Source organism: Portunus trituberculatus, chromosome 15, assembly GCF_017591435.1.
Source record: "Portunus trituberculatus isolate SZX2019 chromosome 15, ASM1759143v1, whole genome shotgun sequence".
NCBI classification, from domain to species: Eukaryota; Metazoa; Arthropoda; class Malacostraca; order Decapoda; family Portunidae; genus Portunus; species Portunus trituberculatus.
This window is the reverse complement of record NC_059269.1, coordinates 17,997,443-18,020,128: the sequence shown is the minus strand read 5'-3', so window position 1 is coordinate 18,020,128 and position 22,686 is coordinate 17,997,443. Positions and strand designations below refer to the sequence as shown.

At 43.7% G+C, this 22,686-nt stretch overlaps 2 protein-coding genes across 2 annotated transcripts in view; both read left to right on the top strand.

Annotated features, from left to right (window-relative positions):
- The window catches only part of LOC123504297 (protein dissatisfaction-like), a 56,050-nt gene extending 50,877 nt beyond the window's left edge, over nucleotides 1–5,173 (top strand). Inside the window, exons 4-9 of the mRNA XM_045254717.1 lie at nucleotides 1,130–1,404; nucleotides 1,999–2,112; nucleotides 2,638–2,721; nucleotides 3,264–3,373; nucleotides 4,216–4,343; nucleotides 4,680–5,173. Of these exons, the coding sequence (XP_045110652.1) occupies nucleotides 1,130–1,404; nucleotides 1,999–2,112; nucleotides 2,638–2,721; nucleotides 3,264–3,373; nucleotides 4,216–4,343; nucleotides 4,680–4,954 (986 nt within the window). The 3' untranslated portion in view covers nucleotides 4,955–5,173. The remainder of the gene's footprint in view (nucleotides 1–1,129; nucleotides 1,405–1,998; nucleotides 2,113–2,637; nucleotides 2,722–3,263; nucleotides 3,374–4,215; nucleotides 4,344–4,679) is intronic.
- A 16,988-nt stretch (nucleotides 5,174–22,161) lies between these two features.
- The window catches only part of LOC123504049 (muscle-specific protein 20-like), a 46,674-nt gene continuing 46,149 nt past the window's right edge, over nucleotides 22,162–22,686 (top strand). Inside the window, exon 1 of the mRNA XM_045254302.1 lies at nucleotides 22,162–22,372. Within this exon, the coding sequence (XP_045110237.1) occupies nucleotides 22,343–22,372 (30 nt within the window). The 5' untranslated portion in view covers nucleotides 22,162–22,342. The remainder of the gene's footprint in view (nucleotides 22,373–22,686) is intronic.

The following is a 22,686-nucleotide window of genomic DNA, read 5'->3' as shown; positions in this document are numbered from 1 at the left end:
TCTCGGGGGCTTCCAGTGGCTGCCCATGGTAAGCACTCGACAGTTGTTGCTGGATATGCAATCTTTTTCAATGCTTTGTTAAATATATTGGATATCAAATTACTAACCAGGTATGACTGAATGATATGTGGCAAACTAACCCACGAGAAATTTCACCAGTCTTATTACTTTTAATCTAATATTATTATTTCATTGACATGTATGGAAATGCACTGTTTATTATCTCAGCGAGCTGTTGTTTTCTAGGCAGAACTGGGTTGAATGATTTAATGGTGAAGAGAGATTATATGTGACGATATTTATCTTGGAAAACTGGAATGTATGTGTTGGTGGTAGAGGAAGAGAGCAGCTGGTTGGCCTGGACTTTTGGCAAGCTGGTAGAAGGAAGTGTGGAAGTCTGACTTTAACCGTAGAGTTATGCAATGGATTGAACATTTTAGAAGCAATAGACTAATTTCTTTGTGATGTAACAAAGGATCGCAAATTTTGTTTTGCTTCTTAGAGGCAAAGAACTGAGTTCGTTTTCTCGGTGAATTCATAGTTTCTAGAGGAAGGGACTTTTTCCTACAAGCAAAGGAGCAAATGTTTCTTGTCGAAGACAGAGGATTGTGAAATTTTAATTTTTTTATGAAGTTTAAGATATTTTTCTTTTATTTCTATGGATTAGGGACGTAATTTTTGTTTCTTAGGACAAAGGAATGTGATCTTTCTTTTTTTATTTAATTCATCAGGAAAGGTTAAACAATTCTGTCTTATGCTTTCTTACTATATTTTTAAACGTAATTACAATCTGACGAGCGTTCTTAATTATTTCATTCTTTTTTCACCAATGTACAATGTATATCAATAGGTGGATGTGGCCGCAATTCAAGGTACATTCCACTGTCCTGCACTCTTTTATTCCCGCGAGTAATGAACGCGATAGACGTCGAGGAAATTTTAAAACCAGTCTTATCTTTTCAATACATTATCCTCTGAAGCACAACGGTTATTTTTCTGTATGTCTGTCTACCTATCTCTCTCTCTCTCTCTCTCTCTCTCTCTCTCTCTCTCTCTCTCTCTCTCTCTCTCGCTGGTTGGCGGTATGTACGGTGGCTCCAGTGACGGCGGTGTGTCTCTCCCCCGACAGCAGTGCAGCACGAGCGGGGACCCAGGAAGAGCAAGACCAAGGACGGCGGCATGGCGGGGCTTGGCATGATCCACGCTGACCACTTCCCTGTGCAAGACTCCTCGAAGGGTCCGCCGCTGCTCTTCCCGCCGCCTCCCTTGCCCTCCCTCAAGCCACACGGAGCGCCCCACATGTTCCCCGACGGCATACTGGCTCCAACGCCCATCCTCATGCCCCACGTGCCCACCTCTCAGCCTCATAGTCTCCTCCATATGCTCTCCGCTGAAAAGTTGCAGGTTTGTGGACTTGACAGCGTTTTGGTCTCTTTCTAGTGTTTTTACAGGTTTTACCAAAGGTGTTGGGGTTTTGATGTATTGTGGGTTTCTTCTGAGAATTGTTTGGGTTTTCAAGTGTTGTTTTTGTTTCTATCGGGAATTGTTTGGGTTTTCAAGGATTTTTTTTTCTTATTAGTGTGCGTTATTGGGGTCTTCAATGTTCTTTGTGTCTGTTGGGAGCTAATGCGGTTTTCAATTTTTCTTTTTAATATTATTTATTGAGGTTTTTAAATTTTTTGTTTGTTTTTGTTGGCGAAAAATAAAGATACTCTTGGGAATCCTATTAATCACATCTGTGGCTCTTGAAAACGCTCTTTATAAGGAAATAAAGACGTCTGGCTAACTAACGATCTGTTTAATGATATTCCAGTTCGAGTACAAATATGTCGAAATTAATTCATAATATATAATAAATTTGGCCATATAGGAATAGTTTCTTTACGTTGTAGGACAAAGAGGGATAGAGAAAACTGATAAAGAAATAGTTTATCAGTAAGGGATGTAATGACTTAGAGCTAAAAAATCACTTATGCTATCTTTCCTCCGTCTCGGCAGAATGAGAAGCTAGCAATCAGCAGCGGGTCTGTCAGCGGCATGGCAGAAGTGCCCATGTCCTTCCCGCAGGCGCCCTCTCTGCTCCCCTTCGCGCCATCGTGGGACATATTTCAGGTGAGTGATGAGCGCTGAGAGTCGCCTCCTACCTCTGTGCCACTGTGTACCTCTAATTGGCGGAAAGTGCGTATTGTGTAGCAACTTAGAATTTGATAAGTAGAGCAACATGGTGGTATGTAATTTTGGTGGGAAAATGTCCGGGAAAAATTATCTCTTGCAGGCTGTGTCGTGCAGTGTCTTTCATGTACTAATTTGACTGCAACAGAGAATGATACTTATACGTGTCACTATGTTGCCTCACTTAGGTTTTACTTTCTTCAATAAGGAGTTGCACGGTTTTCAAGTGTATTTCTATAACTTTTGTGATATTTTACCAAGGATTTTCTATCACAAATGAGAAAGTCACTCATGAGTACTTAATAAGCTTCCCTGTGGCCTCAAAAATCACTCGGAAGCCTTACACTTTTACAAATTACAAGGTTTTCATGGCGAGAGTGTCGAGGAAGTCAAGGATAGTCAAGGTCTGCCGCTGAAGTAACGTGAGAGAGAATAATTTAAAAGCTTGTGTTTTCTCTTCGGCAGGAGACGACGGCGCGGCTGCTATTCATGATGGTGAGGTGGATCAGGTCACTGGCGCCCTTCCAGACTCTCTCCCGCACAGACCAGGTGAGTATCCTTCCCTCCTCCTCCACTTGTTCTTTTTCCTCCTCCCCCTCTCTCTCTCCCTCCTTCTCTCTCCAGTTTTCTTACACTCCTGAATGCCCATAAAACTCATACATTCCTTCCAGCATTTGTTAAGACTCCCATGCAACCTTAACATCCCTAAACAACGCTATACACGCAACGGCCTGAGAACTTTCCATGCACTCTTGTTCCTTCTGAGGTTCCCATATAATTTTGATACTGAGACCCAAAAAAAAAAATAAAAATGGAAAGTGCTATACATTTAAAACCGTTTTGAATTCCAGTATACTCAACCTTTTCATACATTTATTTACCTTTTATAAATTCCTATACTTAATGAAAATCCTTTAGATAAATTCCATACACACCGAATACATTTAAAAACACATATGAACCTTTCTGACATAAAACGACACCGTAAACACCAAAATCTTCTAGAGACTCCTGAACACCTTTTCAACACACGTAAGGAGTCTTGAATGCATTTTTCTTAACCCCAACGCCTCCCTCCTTCCCTCCCTCAGTGCGTGTTGGTGGAGGAGTCGTGGAAGGAGCTGTTTCTGGTGCACCTGGCCCAGTGGTACCTGCCCCTGGACCTGAGCGGCCTCCTGCAGAGTCCCGCGGCACACTCCAGGTGAGAACGCGAGGTCGCCCCTTACCACTATCATGTCAGACTGTGCTGGGGTCTTTTTCTCGTTCTTTTTTACGCATCAAGGAATGTTGTGAAGGTGCGAGGAATGTGCAGTTCCGAGGGGGGGTGAGAGCTTGTTTTGTATGCTTCTCCTGAAATGTTGATTGTAGATAAGGAGCGAAATAGTTGGTCGATTGTTGACTGAATGTGTTTTTGTTGTTGATTTAACGTATCAGAGGTTTATTTACTCTTATTGTTAGAGTAGTGGAAGCGAGTTAAAGGAGTTTTGGATGGCTAGGTTTTTTAAATAAATATGTTGATATGATCGCAGCGAGCATGAAGCGTGTGTGTGTGTGTGTGTGTGTGTGTGTGTGTGTGTGTGTGTGTGTGTTTCACTGTTTGATCTGCTGCGGTTTCTGACGAGACAGCCAGACGTTACCCTACGGAACGAGCTTAGAGCTCATTATTTCCGATCTTCAGATAGGCCTGAGACCAGGCACACACCACACACCGGGACAACAAGGTCACAACTCCTCGATTTACATCCCGTACCTACTCACTGCTAGGTGAATAGGGGCTACATGTGAAAGGAGACACATCCAAATATCTCCACCCTGCCGGGGAATCGAACCCCGGTCCTCTGGCTTGTGAAGCTAGCGCTCTAACCACTGAGCTACCGGGCGTGTGTGTGTGTGTGTGTGTGTGTGTGTGTGTGTGTGTGTGTGTGTGTGTGTGTGTGTGTGTGTGTGTGTGTGTGTGTGTGTGTGTGTGTGTGTGTGTGTGTACAGTGGCAACAGAGTGCATGAAAGTAAATAAAAAATTTTATCTATGTGTTGTGGCGGCAGGCTGGGTAATGACGAGAGGACCGCCCTGGAAGTGGCCACCATACAGGACGTGCTAAGGCGCTTCAGACACCTGAGTCCTGACAACACCGAGTGCGGATGTCTCAAGGCCGTGGTGCTCTTCAAGCCGGGTGAGTGAGCTCCTTCCTCTTCATGTTGTTGTTGGTGGTAGTGATGGTAGTGGTTAGCGGATGAGGGAGTCGGAGTATATTTATAAAGATTGTTGTAATTACTGCATGTTCTGTAGTAGTTTCATGATGTATACTAATTCACTAACAAAGGAGAAGTATATGCGTGTGTATGTATGAAGGGAGTACAAGACTAACGTAGTGTTTTGCTATGCATGTAACTAATATTTAACTAACATTCCCTTGCATTCTCCTTCCTCACCCACCCTGCCTCTCTCCTCCCTCCGTCTTACTCTTCACCCTGCCCCTCCCCGCCTCGCCACGCCCCCTGCCCCACAGACGCGAGCAGTCTGGTGGACGTGCACCCCGTAGAGATGCTGCAGGACCAGGCGCAGTGCATCCTCAGTGACTACATCCGCTCGCGCCACCCCCGCCAGCCCACCCGCTTCGGCCGCCTACTGTTGCTGCTGCCTGGCCTCAAAACTGTGCGGGCGTCCACAGTGGAGGGACTCTTCTTCAAGGACACTGTTGGAGACACGCCCATACACAAGCTGGTGCTCGACATGTACACGATGGACACCAGTGGCAAGAGTGACCATGGTGGCGGCATGTAGGTCCCACGCTACGCCACCTGTCGGAGCAGAACAGTAGGAGTGACGGTCTTCCCGGCGCCCGTAGTGAGGCGCCATACATGACTCACGGATGGAAGGAGTCAGGCGGCGAACTTGCCCGCGAGGCGCCAACTAGCGGAATCCAATCTTGTATATCGCATTCGCTCCTTAAAAATCAAACATATCTGCGCTCACTTCTTGTTTTGTCCATCGTTGCTTCAGCGAAATAAATTGTTAAAAGTTACTGAGGACGCAGAGAAGCAAAAAAAAAAATATATAGTAATTTATAAGTGATTCGATGCCACTAAACTGAACATCTGTTGAGCCGCTGTGTCCCCGCGGCCGTGTGGAGAGCAGGGGGCGCGGGAACACCGCCGCCTACAGCCCACTCCGGCATGTGACGGCTATATTAAATAAACTGTTGAGCTGGCATGCGTGACACTGGCTTTTGTATTAATCGATGAGGAAACACTGACGCCGCTGCTCACCTCACACTAGCAGGAGAGGACATATTCGCTCTCGCGTGCGTGTGTATGCATGTACGTGTGTGTGTGTGTGTGTGTGTGTGTGTGTGTGTGTGTGTGTGTGTGTGTGTGTGTGTGTGTGTGTGTGTGTGTGTGTGTGTGTGTGTGTGTGTGTGTGTGTGTGTGTGTGCGTAGGCGTCGACTAGCATATTCTGTTTGCATCAGCAGCTCATCACACCCACAATACTGCAATACACTGAGTACTGTGAGTCGGAGAGCCGCAATACACAGCAAGAAGACACCGGAGTGGAGGACAGCAACACGGCTTGGATCAGCGTAACAGCTGTGTGTGTGTGTGTGTGTGTGTGTGTGTGTGTGTGTGTGCCACTGTTTACTTATCGCAGCTGTGATACTCCAGCCAAGACAGAGCAGCAGCAGCACCAGCAGCAGCAGCAGCAGCAGCAGCAACAACAACAACAACAACAACAACAACAACAACAACAACAACAACAACAACAACAACAACTTGGCTCACACACACACACACACACACACACACACACACACACACACACACACACACACACACACACACACACACACACAAACCCATCCATCTCCACATATCCTGCAGCCAGACACTCACGAAGGCTTCACCACACAGCAGCATGGTGACAGTCACGCCTCAAGGACGCTGCCCCTCCATGAGTCTCGCGTCACAGCTCTCCATTCATCTCTCGGCGAACTGTTGTTGGGATGACCAAAGAGCCTTTTTTACCGGGGAGAAATGTACACTTCTTACATGCTGTACATATTTAATAATGGCCTGTTTGATGATGATATTATTAAAAACAAGTCTTATATTCCTTTCCTGATAGCTGTTTATCATTGGTTGCTACATCAAAAAAATAAATAACAATGCCCCTTTTTAAAAATTGGTAAATTCTTCTCTGGGATCACATGAGAGTTTTGGCAAGTGTGTCAGGGATCGCCAATGAGATTCACTACACTCAATGCACTTCACTTGCTATTAAAGTACTCTGACCTACCACAGCCTCCATGAATGCCCCTTTAATGACGATGGTGGTGGTAGTTGGTGGTGATGGTGGTGATGGTGTCTAGTCACTGGACTCGTACTAAAATGTCCAGTCTCCAATCATGATGCCGTATTGAAAGTCCCATAAGACCCTATGGACTTAACCTCAGTCCCTAATAATCCACCCAGTCCTTACACTCGAGTCCTTACAGCAGCTCCACTTTTCAGTCCGTAGCCACTTCCAGCCCCTTACTTCCTTACCCTTCAGTCAACAGCCCCCCTTATCCCCACAACCAATACCTCTAACCCCATACACTAAACCTCCTATACTATCACATCCAACTTCTTCAATCCAATCCATCAGTCTCACAGTCCCTCCCAGTCTCGTACTTCCAGACCTGACACAATTTCCTTACTTCCAGTCCCATACTCCAGTTCCCCTATACCTTGAGCCTTCCCTACCCTCACCCCGTTACTTTAAATTCCCAATCTCTATCTTACCCTTTCATTTCTCACACTTACGAACCTACATTTACAGGGAACACATATCCAGGTTTCCCATTTCCAGTCCTCGACACTCCAAGCCGTCATATATCAGTCCATTTTTCCAGCCCTCAATAATTCCAGTCCTATACTTGAAACTACACCATACATTTCCAGATCTTACGTTATCAGCCCCCATATTTCAACACCTCACGGTTTCAGGCCCTTAACCAGACCCAATGTACCAGACAAACACATCCAGACTTCATTTGCCCAATCTTACTTGCTTATTGTTACTTTCATCCGTATCCCTGAAGTCCCCAAGTATCCTAACCCCGCAGCCCCATCATTCCAGCCCCTTATTTACGTGAATTCTTGTGCCAAAGTTCATGTACATATTAGTATTTAAGATAGTACAAAATGACGAAGTAGTGACAGTTATTGCTTCTTTCTTCCTAGTATTTTCTTTTTTATTAACCTTTTTTTAATATTTCATTCACATACTCTCTCTCTCTCTCTCTCTCTCTCTCTCTCTCTCTCTCTCTCTCTCTCTCTCTCTCTCTCTCTCTCTCTCTCTCTCTCTCTCTCTCTCTCTCTCTCTCTCTCTCTCTCTCTCTCTCTCTCTCTCTCTCTCTCCTTCCTCTCTCAATCACCCTCTGTTCATCTCCTTGTCTGTCTGTCTGTCTGCCTGTCTGTCTGTCTATCTGTCTCTCTATCTTTGTATTTCCTGAATTGAAAAGACAATAAATGTTCACATATTTTTATGGTGTGTTATTGATTCTTTTACTCCTTGTCATAAGCTCACTGGATGGTCTTTTGTGTGTCATGTGTATGTGTTCATTTCTTGATGCGATTGTCATTTTTTTTTTCAACCGCTTCGTTTTTATTCGCTCTCTCTCTCTCTCTCTCTCTCTCTCTCTCTCTCTCTCTCTCTCTCTCTCTCTCTCTCTCTCTCTCTCTCTCTCTCTCTCTCTCTAAAAGCATGCACTAGCTTCTCTTCTTATTCCTTCTTTTTCTTGCTCTTTTCTTCTTCCTATTTTGACTTCTTCTTTTCTTCTATCGCTTATCAAGTAGTTAAAACAGCGAAGTAAGGACACAAAGATTGGTTATTACAAGTCTTCTCCACGTAACTCTCTCATCTCTCATCTCTCTCTCTCTCTCTCTCTCTCTCTCTCTCTCTCTCTCACCAATCGTGCCCTAAACACCTCCTTCTCCACCCCGCCTGGACACAACATTCCCGCGTCTCATTGCTAAACAGAAAGAGGAAACGGACGCAACAGATGCACTGAACCCCCACCAGGCACGCCACCCTTCCTGCTTGCTTGCCTCTCTCTCTCTCTCTCTCTCTCTCTCTCTCTCTCTCTCTCTCTCTCTCTCTCTCTCTCTGCCTTTATTCCTCTTTTCTTCCTTGATTTTTTTTTCTGTCTTGTCTTTTTTATATTTCTTTTGTTTTTCGTATATTTTTTAAACTTTTTTTCTCTTTTTTATTTTGTTTTCTTAATCGTCATTTTCCTTGTCTTCTTTTTTTCATTTCAGATTCCATTTTTTCTTTTTTCTTTTCTTTCTTTCTATTCTTCTTTCTTCCATTTTTTTTCTCGAATTCTTCTTCTTTCTCATATTGTTTTTTTTATCATATTAATCTTCTGCTTCTGTTTTCTTTCCTTACTGCATTTCGCCACATTTTTTCTTTATTTCTTTCATTCTCTTCTATTTGATATATTCTTTGTCTCACTTCCTTATTCTCCCTTTTATCATTTATTTCTTTTCTTTCTTTTCTCTTTTTTTTATTTCATATCCGTCTTCTTTCATCTCTCATCTCATTTCCTTCCTTCTCCTTTTTCCTTTCATTTTCTTTATCTCTTCTTTCCTTCATTTCTTTTCTCTCTCTCTCTCTCTCTCTCTCTCTCTCTCTCTCTCTCTCTCTCTCTCTCTCTCTCTCTCTCTCTCTCTCTCTCTCTCTCTCTCTCTCTCTCTCTCTCTCTCTCTCTCTCTCTCTCTCTCTCTCTCTCTCTCTCTCTCTCTCTCTCTCTCTCTCTCTCTCTCTCTCTCTCTCTCTCTCTCTCTCTCTCTCTCTCTCTCTCTCTCTCTCTCTCTCTCTCTCTCTCTCTCTCTCTCTCTCTCTCTCTCTCTCTCTCTCTCTCTCTCTCTCTCTCTCTCTCTCTCTCTCTCTCTCTCTCTCTCTCTCTCTCTCTCTCTCTCTCTCTCTCTCTCTCTCTCTCTCTCTCTCTCTCTCACTTCCTCATATTCTTCCTCCCTTTGATTTATTCTCGTATTCTCGTATTCTTCCTGAAACATAATATTCACTGCCTTCATATTCCCACTACTGCCTGATCCAGTGAGGAAAGCTTACTGACTTACTAACTTAACCCCTTCAGTACTGGGACACATTTTTACCTTGGGATTTGTTCACGATTAGACCATTTTATTGACATTAGAAAGGGGGTATGGAGGTCAAAAGATTAATGGCCACAGTCTTCACTATTTTTAATCCCGTAATAAATTCCTGAAGCTGTATAAAATCACCAAATAGTAAAAAGAATGACTATGAAAATGCGTCACGGTACTGAAAGGGTTAATATAGATGGGGAATAATGGCAGTAGATAGCAGACATTTATCACAGACTTTTTGGATAACTCCATCATTCTTTAAGGTAACTGGCAATCAAGTGGGCCTTTTTTTTATTCTTGTTGCCCTTGGTCGGTTTCCTTCTTACATTAAAAAAAAAAAGTTCCTAACATTTATAAAGAGTGAATGTATTAGATGGAAAGGTGCATGTAATATTAACACTTAACAAGGAATGAAGACTTGCTAACTTATTGATGTAGAAACTAATTGGTAGTAAATACTCGGATTACTATTACTTGAAATGGGTGATGTACAGAAGGATATGCACAGATAATACTAATAATTTACAACTAACGAAGAAAACATAAGCTAATGAAGAAAAGATCAGAAGAATAATAAAACCCTGCCGTGGTACAGTGGAACCATGCGTGCTTTGGGCTCCGAGGGGTCTCCAAGCGCGCGGGTTCGAATCCTGTCCACGGTCCGAGTGTAGGTTGGGCTTCCTCACTCGGGGCAATGGTTTCCTAGCGGGTGGGATTCTAGATAGGAGGTACCTAAAAAATACCTCCTTTAGCCCATAAATCTCCGTGAAAAGCCCATGTAGTATAAAGAAAGAAAGAAAAATTGATGTGCACTGCTAATAATAGTGTATTGATGCTGAAATAAACGCAATACTAACACTAATAACACGTAACTAATACTGATACATTTCATCATAACCAAATATCAATAGACACTTATCATATCAAAGGACTAAAATTTAGAGAAAAACATAAATTGAATAGAAATAAGGGGAAGAAAAAGGTAATATACTCCATACAACGACTGTCATGTTAAAGCCTGACAACTTCCTGCATTTTTTATTTTATTTAAAGATACCTTATGGTCACTCGGCTGTTCCTTATGATTATTCTTCCCCATTAACTTAACTATATATATGATTAGACAGCTCACCTTCCTCTACCTCCAGTCTCACTCCAGCTGTGTTTTGTCAATACAGGGAGACTCGTGGCGGGACAAAGAGACACGTTATTCCTCCGCACCGAGCGAGTGATCCCTTCAGCAGTGATCCCAAGGTATGTTTTAGTGCTGGGACAGGTGGGACAGTTATTTTCAGGCGCTCTGGTTTACTTTTTATTCTTGTCATTCGTCATTCTCTCATCTGTTATTCCTTCTTTCCCTGATGACGATGTTGGCATTGATAGTTGCTTTTCTTAATATAAGTATTCTTCATCTTATCTTCCTTTTCCTTTCTCTTCCTATTAAGTGTCCAGCTGTTTTCAAGCCAACACCGTTCAAAATTCCTCTTAATTGTCACGAAAAGAGACAGGCAGTATTTTTGGTAGTATAAGCACATATATGCACCATCTTCTCTTCCCTATTTATCTTCCTCAGTGTGCAGCTGTTTTCAAGCCAGCACTGGTAATGTAGGTTGAGGGAGGAGGAAGGGAAAGAGAAGCTGGGATGGTTACGTAAGATGGCCAGCAGCTGTGCCAGTCTAAGTAAACGTCGAGACTAATATGGCCACGGAGGGGAGGTTTGGCCGATACCTCTTGGCTGCTGCTGCTCCTGGTTGTGGCCACTTTGCTCGTGCAGCTGAGGGCCACGCCAAATAAAGACACTACTCCTGTCGCGTTGGCCAGCATCTTAGGGACGAAAATATGAAGTGAAGAGATGAAGTTTCTGCTGTTGTCTTACACCTCATTTCTAAGTACGTGTGTGTGTGTGTGTGTGTGTGTGTGTGTGTGTGTGTGTGTGTGTGTGTGTGTGTGTGTGTGTGTGTGTTTGCTAGGGTTTACTGAAGGAATTGCAAAGGAAAGGAAGGAGATAAGAAAGGAGGAAGGAAGGAAACCAAAGCAAAACAGTATATTTACCTACATTTATGAATTACTTACTGTGTTTATTCCAGTTTCTTTAATCACTTTCTCTCTCTCTCTCTCTCTCTCTCTCTCTCTCTCTCTCTCTCTCTCTCTCTCTCTCTCTCTCTCTCTCTCTCTCTCTCTCTCTCTCTCTCTCTCTCTCTCTCTCTCTCTCTCTCTCTCTCTCTCTCTCTCTCTCTCTCTCTCTCTCTCTCTCTCTCTCTCTCTCTCTCTCTCTCTCTCTCTCTCTCTCTCTCTCTCTCTCTCTCTCTCTCTCTCTCTCTCTCTCTCTCTCTCTCTCTCTCTCTCTCTCTCTCTCTCTCTCTCTCTCTCTCTCTCTCTCTCTCTCTCTCTCTCTCTCTCTCTCTCTCTCTCTCTCTCTCTCTCTCTCTCTCTCTCTCTCTCTCTCTCTCTCTCTCTCTCTCTCTCTCTCTCTCTCTCTCTCTCTCTCTCTCTCTCTCTCTCTCTCTCTCTCTCTCTCTCTCTCTCTCTCTCTCTCTCTCTCTCTCTCTCTCTCTCTCATTTCCATGCACGTGTTACCCTGAGGAAAGAGAGACAGATAAATTAAATGTTAAATATAAACTGTCATTGACTTCGGTTCAAAAAATGCGAAAATATAGTAAAAGAATGATATTTCCGACACGTACTTCAATAAAAGATCGCAGAGATGAATGAATGAATGAATGAACCGTAGAGTATATAGTATTAAAAAAAAAATTGAAACTATTCTGAAGGATAAAAAATACGTATTAAAAGTATATAATTTTGAAAGAGTAAATCAGTGAAGATATTATGCGAATGTATGAATTATATAAGTGGTTTTATATTACAGTAAAAAAAAAAAAAGGAAAGATAGAAGACTGGCATTTGGAGTAATTAAAGAAGAGAAAGAAAAAAAAAAAACCTTACGAAAGAGTAGAGACGACAGGAATAGACTCAGTGACCATTTTGTTAGTTTCAAATTAGTACAAGAAACTTTAAAATATCAACTAAATTTACGTGTGATTCATGATACAAATATGACGGCGCCACGAACAGAGGAACTAGAAGTATTAACAACATAAGCCTGCAGTCAGACACCTTCCCTCGCTGAATGGGTGATATGAATAGCCCGACACCTGCTAGAGGAAAGGATGTGCAGAGAAAAATAAATCAGGAAATGTATGAATCATGAGAGTGACTTGAATGAGAGAGAGAGAGAGAGAGAGAGAGAGAGAAGATACAATAACCAAAAACGAACATAGGACAAACCAACAAACGAACACAAAATATTCACACAAACCCACCAAAAACACTCCCTTGACATTTTACTTTAGAAAGCATCATGGCAGACAATCAGCGGCTTTGTGACTGAGGCGTGGGACTGAGACGTGGGTTTGGGCGTGGGCGTACAGAGGAGAGACGAGGAGGAGGAGGAGGAGGAGGGCAAGGAACATCGGTGACAGAATTAGGGCCACCGCGTTGTGCAGCTGATGAGGAAGAGAGAGAGAGAGAGAGAGAGAGAGAGAGAGAGAGGAGAGAGGGAGAGAGAGAGGGAGAGGGAGAGGGAGTGAGTAACGGAATGAGTCAACGGGACGGAGGAGGGGAGGCAAGAGAGGCATTCAGCTGTTTTAAAGGGGGAAGCGGAGGGAGTAAGAGGCCAGGAGGGTAGTTTGGGGAGAGAGAGAGAGAGAGAGAGAGAGAGAGAGAGAGAGAGAGAGAGAGAGCACGAGGATAAAGCGTGATATGAAACTAGGAAGACTTTGTTAGATTGAGCCTCACGTGTCTCTCTCTCTCTCTCTCTCTCTCTCTCTCTCTCTCTCTCTCTCTCTCTCTCTCTCTCTCTCTCTCTCTCTCTCTCTCACACACACACACACACACACACATGTATATACATTCCTATTTGATTCCTCTTTTTTATATATCGTTTCCCTATCTCACTCTCTTTCCTCCTCCTCCTCCTCCTCCTCCTTTTCTTCCTATTCTTCCTCCTCCTGCTACACTATTACTGTCAACAAGAAAGGATCACAAACTATGTTATTCTCCCTTTGCTTCCTCGTGTCTGTATAAGATTTGATGCCAAGTTTTTGAATTATTAAGAAAATTGCCTCCTGTCAGATCTTAGGTTATTTAATTTTCACGGTAGAGAATAAGACTAATAGACGGCGGGAATTTGAACGTTTGCGATGGTTTTCCCGTAGAAGTTGGAAGAAGGATTGTTTTTTGCTCAGTCGCGGGTGTTGCTACGTGTCATTAGTGCGTCAGGAGAGAGTGTTGTAGAGTAAGAGAGATACGTAGAGTAAGGTATTTCACCCCTTTAGTACTGGGACTCTTTACCTTGTGATTTGTGTACGATTAGACCCTTTTATTGACATTAGCAAGGGTTCATGGAGGTCAGAATATTAATGGCCACAGTCTTCACTATTCTAATCCCCCACATAAGTTTCTGAAGTTATATAAAATCATCAATAGTAAGCAAAATGAATATGGCAACTCGTCATAGTACTGAGGGGGTTAAGTAAAGTAGATACTGGTGAAGTAGATGATATGGTCCTTAGGGATAGTAATTAGAATAGAAGTAATGGGTTCAAAGTCGATAAATGTTAAAATAAAAAGGTAGAGACTAGTTGTTAATGGAGTGGTATAAGTATCATAAGCGATGTATCAAAGGTGAAGTAGATATAGTTTCGAGGTTTAATGATCAGAATAGGGGCAAGAAATAATGGGTTCAAATTCGATAAAAGTTTGACCCGTTCAGTACCACGATGCGTTTCCATATTCATTCTGCTTACTATCAGGAGATTTTATACAGATTCAGAAACTTATGAAGAGGATTAGAATAGTGAAGAATGGCCATTAATCTTCTGACCTCTATAGACCCTTCCTAATGTCAATAAAATGGTCTAATCGTACACAAATCTCAAGGTAAAAATTTGTCTCAGTAATGAAGGGATTAAAGAAAGAAATATGAGGAAATTAGTGATCAAATAGCATGGTATATGGCTGGAATATACCCAGTAATCATGCTGCTAGGGGTGAGCCAACAGGGAGTTTAAAAGATTGGACAGATTTATGGAAAGAGATAAGTTAGTTTAGATATGTATGTTTTATAGAGAGAGACTGTCACGTGTGGATCCGCTGGCTTCTTGCAGCTTCCTTGTGTTCTTGTGCTCTTACGTTCCTAAGTGAATCGTCATATACCAACAATTAAATCAGTCTGAAATTTTATATTCTTTCCTCTTTATTTTATCTTGAGTTTTGGGTATGATTAGACGATTTTAATGACGTTAGTAAGGGTATATGGAGGTCAAAAGATTAATACCCACAGTCTTCACTATTTTGATCCCTACATGAGTTTCTGAAGCTGTATAAGATTACTAAATAGTAACAAGAATCAATAGGAAAACGTGTCATGGTACTGAAGAGCTTAAGTACAAAAAGTCTGGAACCTTTACACTCTTTCTTCTGTGTTGCTTTATTCAGGAGAAACAATAAAGAGTACGTATTACATCCAAAAAGTCAATGGTTCTATATATCGAAGGCCAAATTATTTCAAATACCCACATACCTCTGAAGCATTTGAAGTCATAGGTAGAGAGGGAGAAAAACAAGGCTGATTTATACAGTATACCAGCATTTGTACAGTATACCAGCATTTCTACAGTTTACCAGCAAAAAAGGGATGACGAAATGGTGATGGTTAATATTGGCAGGACCTCAGCGCTGGTGTCACTTCACGCCTCCCACACGCTCCTTCCTTCGCGCCTCGCCAATGCTGTTTATTATAGAGTTTTTGTGGTCGACTTACGCATCTTCCTCCTTGCAGCACTTTGTCATTTGGTCCCTATTAGCTTCCTCGTGATATAATTTTCCTTCTCAGTGCGGTATGAAGGTAAAAAATTAATTGCCTTGTGTTTCGTGTTTGTCTGTGTATATGAAACTCAATGAATCTCAAGAAACAAAGGTGATGTGTGTATAAATGAATGAAAGTAAGATGGCACATGTTAAACTGAAATTAGTTAAAGAAAATCGTCTTTTTAATTAGAGTAATAAATATAAACTTCGAGGATAAAGTTTTCGTCTGTATAAATGATGTTAAGGCGAAATAGACGAGTATACGTGAAGATAAGGTGAAATAGTCAATTATATAAATCTAAATTAAAGAAATATATTTGGTCACAGAAACTAAGGACAATGCAGCGTTTCGACTGAAGCAAAAGAATCAGACTGTTGTACTGTAAATAGATTAATAGATCATAGACGAACAGATAAATAAAATAGACCAGAGCGATTATAGGAAAGAAAATTTAGACTCGTTCATAAAAAAAAGAGAAAAAAACCACAGGTAAGAGGAAATACCAAACATGGATTAACACCAATGTCTAGAAACAACACTAAAACCTACGTAAAAATCTCATAAGCGAGTGTCTTCCGTACAGTACTAACAACCAGTCCTCCTTTCATAGTCCCCGACCCTCGCACATCATCCCTGGGAACAAAAATAGAACACCGAGCAAAGGAGGAGGAAGCGCAACGAGGGATCAAAGTTGGAGCCGCTTTGACTACGAGACAGAGAGATGCATTCTAACTCACGCTGTCTGTCTCTGTCTTGTCACCTGTGTTTCCTGCCTTCACTCCCCCTTAGTATTAGTCTATTTATTAAGGAAGACAACGAGGGAAATTGAAGACAAGAGCTCTCGGTTAATAGGATTTTTTTATGTATATATTTCAGTTCGTGGGAGGATGTGTGATTGGGTGATTGGGTGTATGTGTAGGTGACTGTGTATGTGTGTGTGTGTGTGTGTGTGTGTGTGTGTGTGTGTGTGTGTGTGTGTGTGTGTCTCTCTCTCTCTCTCTCTCTCTCTCTCTCTCTCTCTCTCTCTCTCTCTCTCCCTCTCATACATCTCTCTCTTCAGTATTTCTCTCTCTCTCTCTCTCTCTCTCTCTCTCTCTCTCACACACACACACACACACACACACACACACACACACACACACACACACACACACACACACACACACACACACACACACACACACACACACACACACACACACACACACACACACACACACACACACACACACACACACACACACACACAAGAGAAAGATAAAAATAAACTGTCTAAGAATAATTAAAAACACTCAAAGACACCGCAACGTTTCTTCGGCAGAATTAACGTTCCTGGAGACAAGAGGGAAGGGAAGGGAAGGGAGTACTCGTATTTGTCTAATCCCACGAGGCTAGAACGTTTGTTAGTTCAGGGGCGGCAGTGCAAGAGGCAGGTCGAGGGAGCGAGGCGACGAGAAGACGTGACGAAGAAGAAAAACATGATGGAGGAAGACAGAGGAGACTGGAGAGAGAGAGAGAGAGAGAGAGAGAGAGAGAGAGAGAGAGAGAGAGAGAGAGAGAGAGAGAGAGAGAGAGAGAGAGAGAGAGAGAGAGAGAGAGAGAGAGAGAGAGAGAGTGGAGTGGTAGAGACTGAGAAAGTGAAGGTCAGACAGGCAGACAGTTAGACAGACAGATAGATAAACTGACGGACTGACTGATTGACTGACTTACTAACAAACTGACAGACTCACCGACCAATGACTGATAGAAACGCTTCCTTAATAATATAATGATAACTCGAATGATAGAGACTTAGACAGAAAGACAGACAAAGAGACAGATAGGCAACCATTCACTCCTTTTCCTAAGAACTAGAAACATAATTCCAGAGATACAGAGAGAACAAAGATAAATAAATGAATGCAAACAGACATATAAATAGGTAGTTAGAGCAGAGAAAGATGAGAATATCGATGAGAAAGCAAAGGAACAAAAAGGCAAGCAGAAACAGAGAGACAGACGAAGACAAACCAATACATACAGAGGACAAGAAAGAAAAAATCATGAAGACCACCTGTATTCTCTAACTCCTGAATATATGTATACTCTTACACCATCAACATCACCACCATCACCACCAACACCACCACATACAACAACACCAATGATTGAAATGAACCTCCCGCCCCTTGCCCGTGTGTCTGCAGTGAGCCATCCACGCTGCGTCGCCTTCCACAGCCTTGTAAAAGAAGGAAAAAACGTGGAGGCGGGATGGAGCGGTGGTCCCCTAAGGCTGTTTGTGTTGGGCCCACCCTCTGTTTCCCTTCGCTTTCCTCTCGCTTTCTCTCCCTCACGAGATTAAAATGCTGTCTGCCATTGAGATTGTTATCCTCTTGACCACCTCCTTCCCCTCCGCTTTGCTATGGGAGGCTGGGGGGACGTAGAGAGGCGCAGGGGTGTGGTGGCAGAGCGGTCGGCTAGGAGAGAGCAACCGAGGGAGTGAGAAGGGAAGATGAAGAGCTGGTGAGCAATGCGGCTTTGCTAGAGGCTTATGAAACCTTATGTACTTAACTTGCCATTCTCAGCCTGGTATGAAGTTGGAATGCTAATAGTTATGTTCATATTTCTAAATGTTTCACTGTCTCTGTCTGATCTATACTAAGGACAGGTGGTGGTGAAAGTCATAGGGGTTTTCAAGTGTGTTCTTTTTTACGACTGCAGTGATAGTCTGGCAAGGATTATGTACTATCAAATGGACAAAAGACTCATAAAAACACATCTAATCGTCTGTGTGGCCTTTGAAGACAGCCATGGTAAGAGAACAATGGGTTTAAGAATATCCGTCATAACCTTCCCTACTTCCTCATCACCTTGGCCTAAATATTGTAGTACCAGCCACTATAAAAACTGTCACTTCTGTCTGGAGGTTTAGAGAATGAAGTACTATTTACTTCTGACCTCGTTTTCCTTCGTAATCTTAATGTTTCAAATGGCACTCCAATTATCTATGTGTATGTAGAAGTTAAGTTATTCTGATAGCAGTTTAACAAGAGTTATGCCTTATTAGTGAGGAAAGCACTCATGAGAACACAAGTAATTACCTATATGCCCTTTTAGTGTAGAAGTTATAAAAGACTTGAGCGTTTAATACAAGCTCAAGTCTAAGTCTGATGCTACTCAAAACACGCTTTATTTATTTAGTCTGTTGGGGTCTCATTGTCCTTTCCTAGGTGTTCTCCCCTGGTAACTGGTACACAAGGCGCTTAGAAGTAGTAACATTACGTAAGAAGCAAAGAATCCCAGCAAAGAAATGGTTTAGCAACTGTTTACATTGTTCTTAGGGGTATTCATTCGCGTAGGAGTGTTTATTGAAATCTGAAGTCGTAAAAGCGTAGAGTACCAAAGGAGTATGTGAAAAAATGCTTAACAACCTCAACTTTACGGTAGATTTCTTACTAATAGCGTCTTGAGATTAACAGAAGCTTATCCTGTATTTAGATTTATTAGCACTTTGTTCTTGCCCTTCAGGTGTAGCCATTGTTACTTTATAGTGATCGATGTTCTTTATCAGTCAGTGGAATGAGGCGGTTATGTGTAAGAACAAATAAAATAGAAGTAGATGAAGAGAACTGAGATGGCTATGTGTAAATAAAAGCTCGATAATTTAAAAACACAAGAGCATAAAAACAACATAGAATAAGGAGTGTAGAAAAGTACCAGTAAACATAATACATCAGGCAAATTTTGAGCTATTGGAAATTTCTAAATGTCACATATACTTATAGATCTAACCAGCCTCTTCTTACCACCTTCCCTTCCTGCAGTGCCCTTCCCTTCCCAGCTCCTCTTACCACCTTCCCTTCCTGCAGTGCCCTTCTCTTCTCAGCCTCCTTTTATCACCTTCCCTTCCTGCAGTGCCCTCCCCTTCCCAGGCTCCTCTTACCACCTTCCCTTCCTGCAGTGCCCTTCTCTTCCCAGCCTCCTCTTACTTTCTTCCCTTCCTGTAGTGCCCTTCTCTTATCAGCCTCCGTCTAGCCCTCATCCAGCCTCTCTACACCACTTCATCTTCCCTTCTCTCAGCCTTACTTCCCTCATGCAATCTCTTCCCTTCTCCACCTACACTCAGCCCTGTCTCGCCCTCTTTTACCAGTCCTCACCTCTGCACTTCATCTTCTCATCTCTGTATCCCTTTCCCTTCTTCTCTTCCCCATCCTCGCCTCTCTGCCTCATCTTCCCTTTTCCCACCCTTAGTTTCTGTTGCAGCTTCTTCTCTTCACTATTCCGATCTTCAGCTCTCCGTCATCCACGCCTCTGCAACCACCACCATCGCCTGCCGCCGCCGACGCCACTGCCACTACCACTGCTCCACATTGCCCAAGCCGCTAATTTTACAGCTTTCGCGGCCGCGGCCCCAACTTTGTTTATCATCTGACGCCCAGCATCGACGGAACCCAATTTTACAAGTCTGCTGTTCCCGAAATATACTGTACGTCTCTCTCTCTCTCTCTCTCTCTCTCTCTCTCTCTCTCTCTCTCTCTCTCTCTCTCTCTCTCTCTCTCTCTCTCTCTTGGTTGCTGTTGTGTAAATGCTTGAGATTCGGTTCTGGCTCACGGTAGTTCGTTAGCGGGAGAAGGAACATTGCGATAACTCTCTTCAATATCTTTTTGACCTCATCTTTTGATCTCCTCATCTCTCTCTCTCTCTCTCTCTCTCTCTCTCATCTCTCTCTCTCTCTCTCTCTCTCTCTCTCTCTCTCTCTCTCTCTCTCTCTCTCTCTCTCTCTCTCTCTCTCTCTCTCTCTCTCTCTCTCTCTCTCTCTCTCTCTCTCTCTCTCTCTCTCTCTCTCTCTCTCTCTCTCTCTCTCTCTCTCTCTCTCTCTCTCTCTCTCTCTCTCTCTCTCTCTCTCTCTCTCTCTCTCTCTCTCTCTCTCTCTCTCTCTCTCTCTCTCTCTCTCTCTCTCTCTCTCTCTCTCTCTCTCTCTCTCTCTCTCTCTCTCTCTCTCTCTCTCTCTCTCTCTCTCTCTCTCTCTCTCTCTCTCTCTCTCTCTCTCTCTCTCTCTCTCTCTCTCTCTCTCTCTCTCTCTCTCTCTCTCTCTCTCTCTCTCTCTCTCTCTCTCTCTCTCTCTCTCTCTCTCTCTCTCTCTCTCTCTCTCTCTCTCTCTCTCTCTCTCTCTCTCTCTCTCTCTCTCTCTCTCTCTCTCTCTCTCTCTCTCTCTCTCTCTCTCTCTCTCTCTCTCTCTCTCTCTCTCTCTCTCTCTCTCTCTCTCTCTCTCTCTCTCTCTCTCTCTCTCTCTCTCTCTCTCTCTCTCTCTCTCTCTCTCTCTCTCTCTCTCTCTCTCTCTCTCTCTCTCTCTCTCTCTCTCTCTCTCTCTCTCTCTCTCTCTCTCTCTCTCTCTGTTGCGGGCATACCCACTCGGTAGCCGCCGTCTGCATAAACCTCATAATGTTTTTTGCGTGTATGTTTGGGGTATGGTGCGCGCGCAGGTGAGGGATACATTCTTGGTTGAGTTTTTCTTTTCTTTTTTTTTTCCTCCTGCCTTCCTTCCTTTCGATTCCTTTTATGGTGTAGAGAAGTTACCGAGTCGATGTTTCTTTCCTTTCTTTTACCTGCTTACCGAAGGATTGATGCGTTGCTTTCGACAAATTGATGTCTCATGTAAGAAAAAATATATTCCCTGCTTTTTTTTTTTTTTCTGTTCCTTTATTTGACGGAACTTAGGACGCAGCATTTCGAAACGTACTCTAAAATGTTCTTAACTCTCAAAAGAACTGCTTCCCAAGATTGATCAGGTTTTCATTGATATTTTTACGACTTTCACTATAGCCAGTATTTGGTAAAACTAGACGACATTCAAGGAGACAAAAGATAATACACCAATAGACACAAAAACAAAAGACTGAGGGAAGTAGAAAAAAAACAGGTGGTAACAAGAGACGAAGACTTGAAATAGAGATAGGAAAGCAATTACGAAGATAACTAAAAGACACTGTAGGCTGGAAATAAGCATTAGTCACTTAGGGTGTGCTGGGATTTCATTGTCCTTTCTCCAGGTTGTCTCATCCCGAGGTAACTAGAGCGCTGGAAGAGAAGAGCACCGAATTAAGATCTCAAACGTTTATGAATATTTGTCAGCGTTGTTTCATGCGGGAAATCGTATGTACACTTGTTAGCCTCTCTTTTACACCCATTGGTACCCCTTGGCCTGGCGCGGCGGGGGTCGAAAGGCGCTAAGGAGGAAAGGGAAGCGCACGCCTTTACATGGAGGTAAGCAATGAGGGGGAGTGCCCAGTAGTGCCAAGGGGTGCGTAGGGGTGCCAATAACCAAGCACCAAGTTGTGACAGTGCCTGGCTCCCCCCTTGCCTCTCATTGGACGTAACCTTTTCACGTGGGTGGGGGTGTGGTGGTGCCCTGCCAGTGTAAACACCTCCGCCTCCGTCCCTCCTCCGCACCACCCACCACCACCACCACCACCACTACCACCACCACCCCCCCACCGTCACTATTACAACCACCCACGAAATCTCTAGAATTTTTGGCGTCGTCATAAATTGGTTGGTGTCAGGTGATGTCATAGGGTCTTTTTTTAAAGGGTGTCCTCTGCGTCTTTTGCGGGTCTTGGTAACACGATTAGCTGTGGATTAGTGGCTAGGGGATTGGAGGTCACGTGGGGAGAGAAGACACGAGGCTGATCCGTGGCTTGGCTGGGTTGGTACAAGATTAGTTGAAGTCTCGGAACTTTGTTAGCAAACCATTACCGATCTTCGAGAATGCCTTGGAACGGAGTATTTCGGGCACACCAACTCACCTGTAGGGATGGGCGTTGGCATTACCTCCCTCCTCTTCTTCCTTCACCACCCCTCTCACGTCCCCTTAATCCCCCCACCACCACCGCCACAGCCCTCAAGGCTCCTCCCCCTCCCTCTGCCCCCTTCTCCCCAACCTCCCTTGCACACCCACTCCTCCCAACTCCATGTTCTCCTCCCTCTTCCGCCAATTCCATAGTCATCACTGTAAAACTGGCCCGCTATAAAAGTGGGGGTGACCGAAGTTGCCCTCCACACGTGCACCATCTTCCAGTGTGTGAGGGTCGTCTCCTAAAGTCGCTCCGTCGGCTTGTCGAGGGTTAACAGGGTCTTCTCCGTCGCCACCTCCTTCAGAACAAAGCACAATGGCTCTTCAGCGTCAGGTCATGGTCAAGGTACGTGCGTGGCGGGCCCCGAGTCACGGCGGAGGGACGGAGGGAGGGAGGATGACAGGTAGAGTTGGTGACACTGCTTCTTTCCCTCTCTATCCCCTCTTCCTTACTCCACCCTCCCTCTCAGGCTCTCACGCCCTGTCTTTCCCCCTTTCTCCATGTCCCCCTCCCTCCCTCCATTGCGGGGAACCAAAAATATTCTCCCCATGACGGATTTTGGCAAAACTCCGGTCGAAAGCGAAGCGAGCATGACCGCACAGGTGAAAATAGACTCAACGCGCTGGCTGATTCACGGCGCTTCCAGGAACACTTGGTTG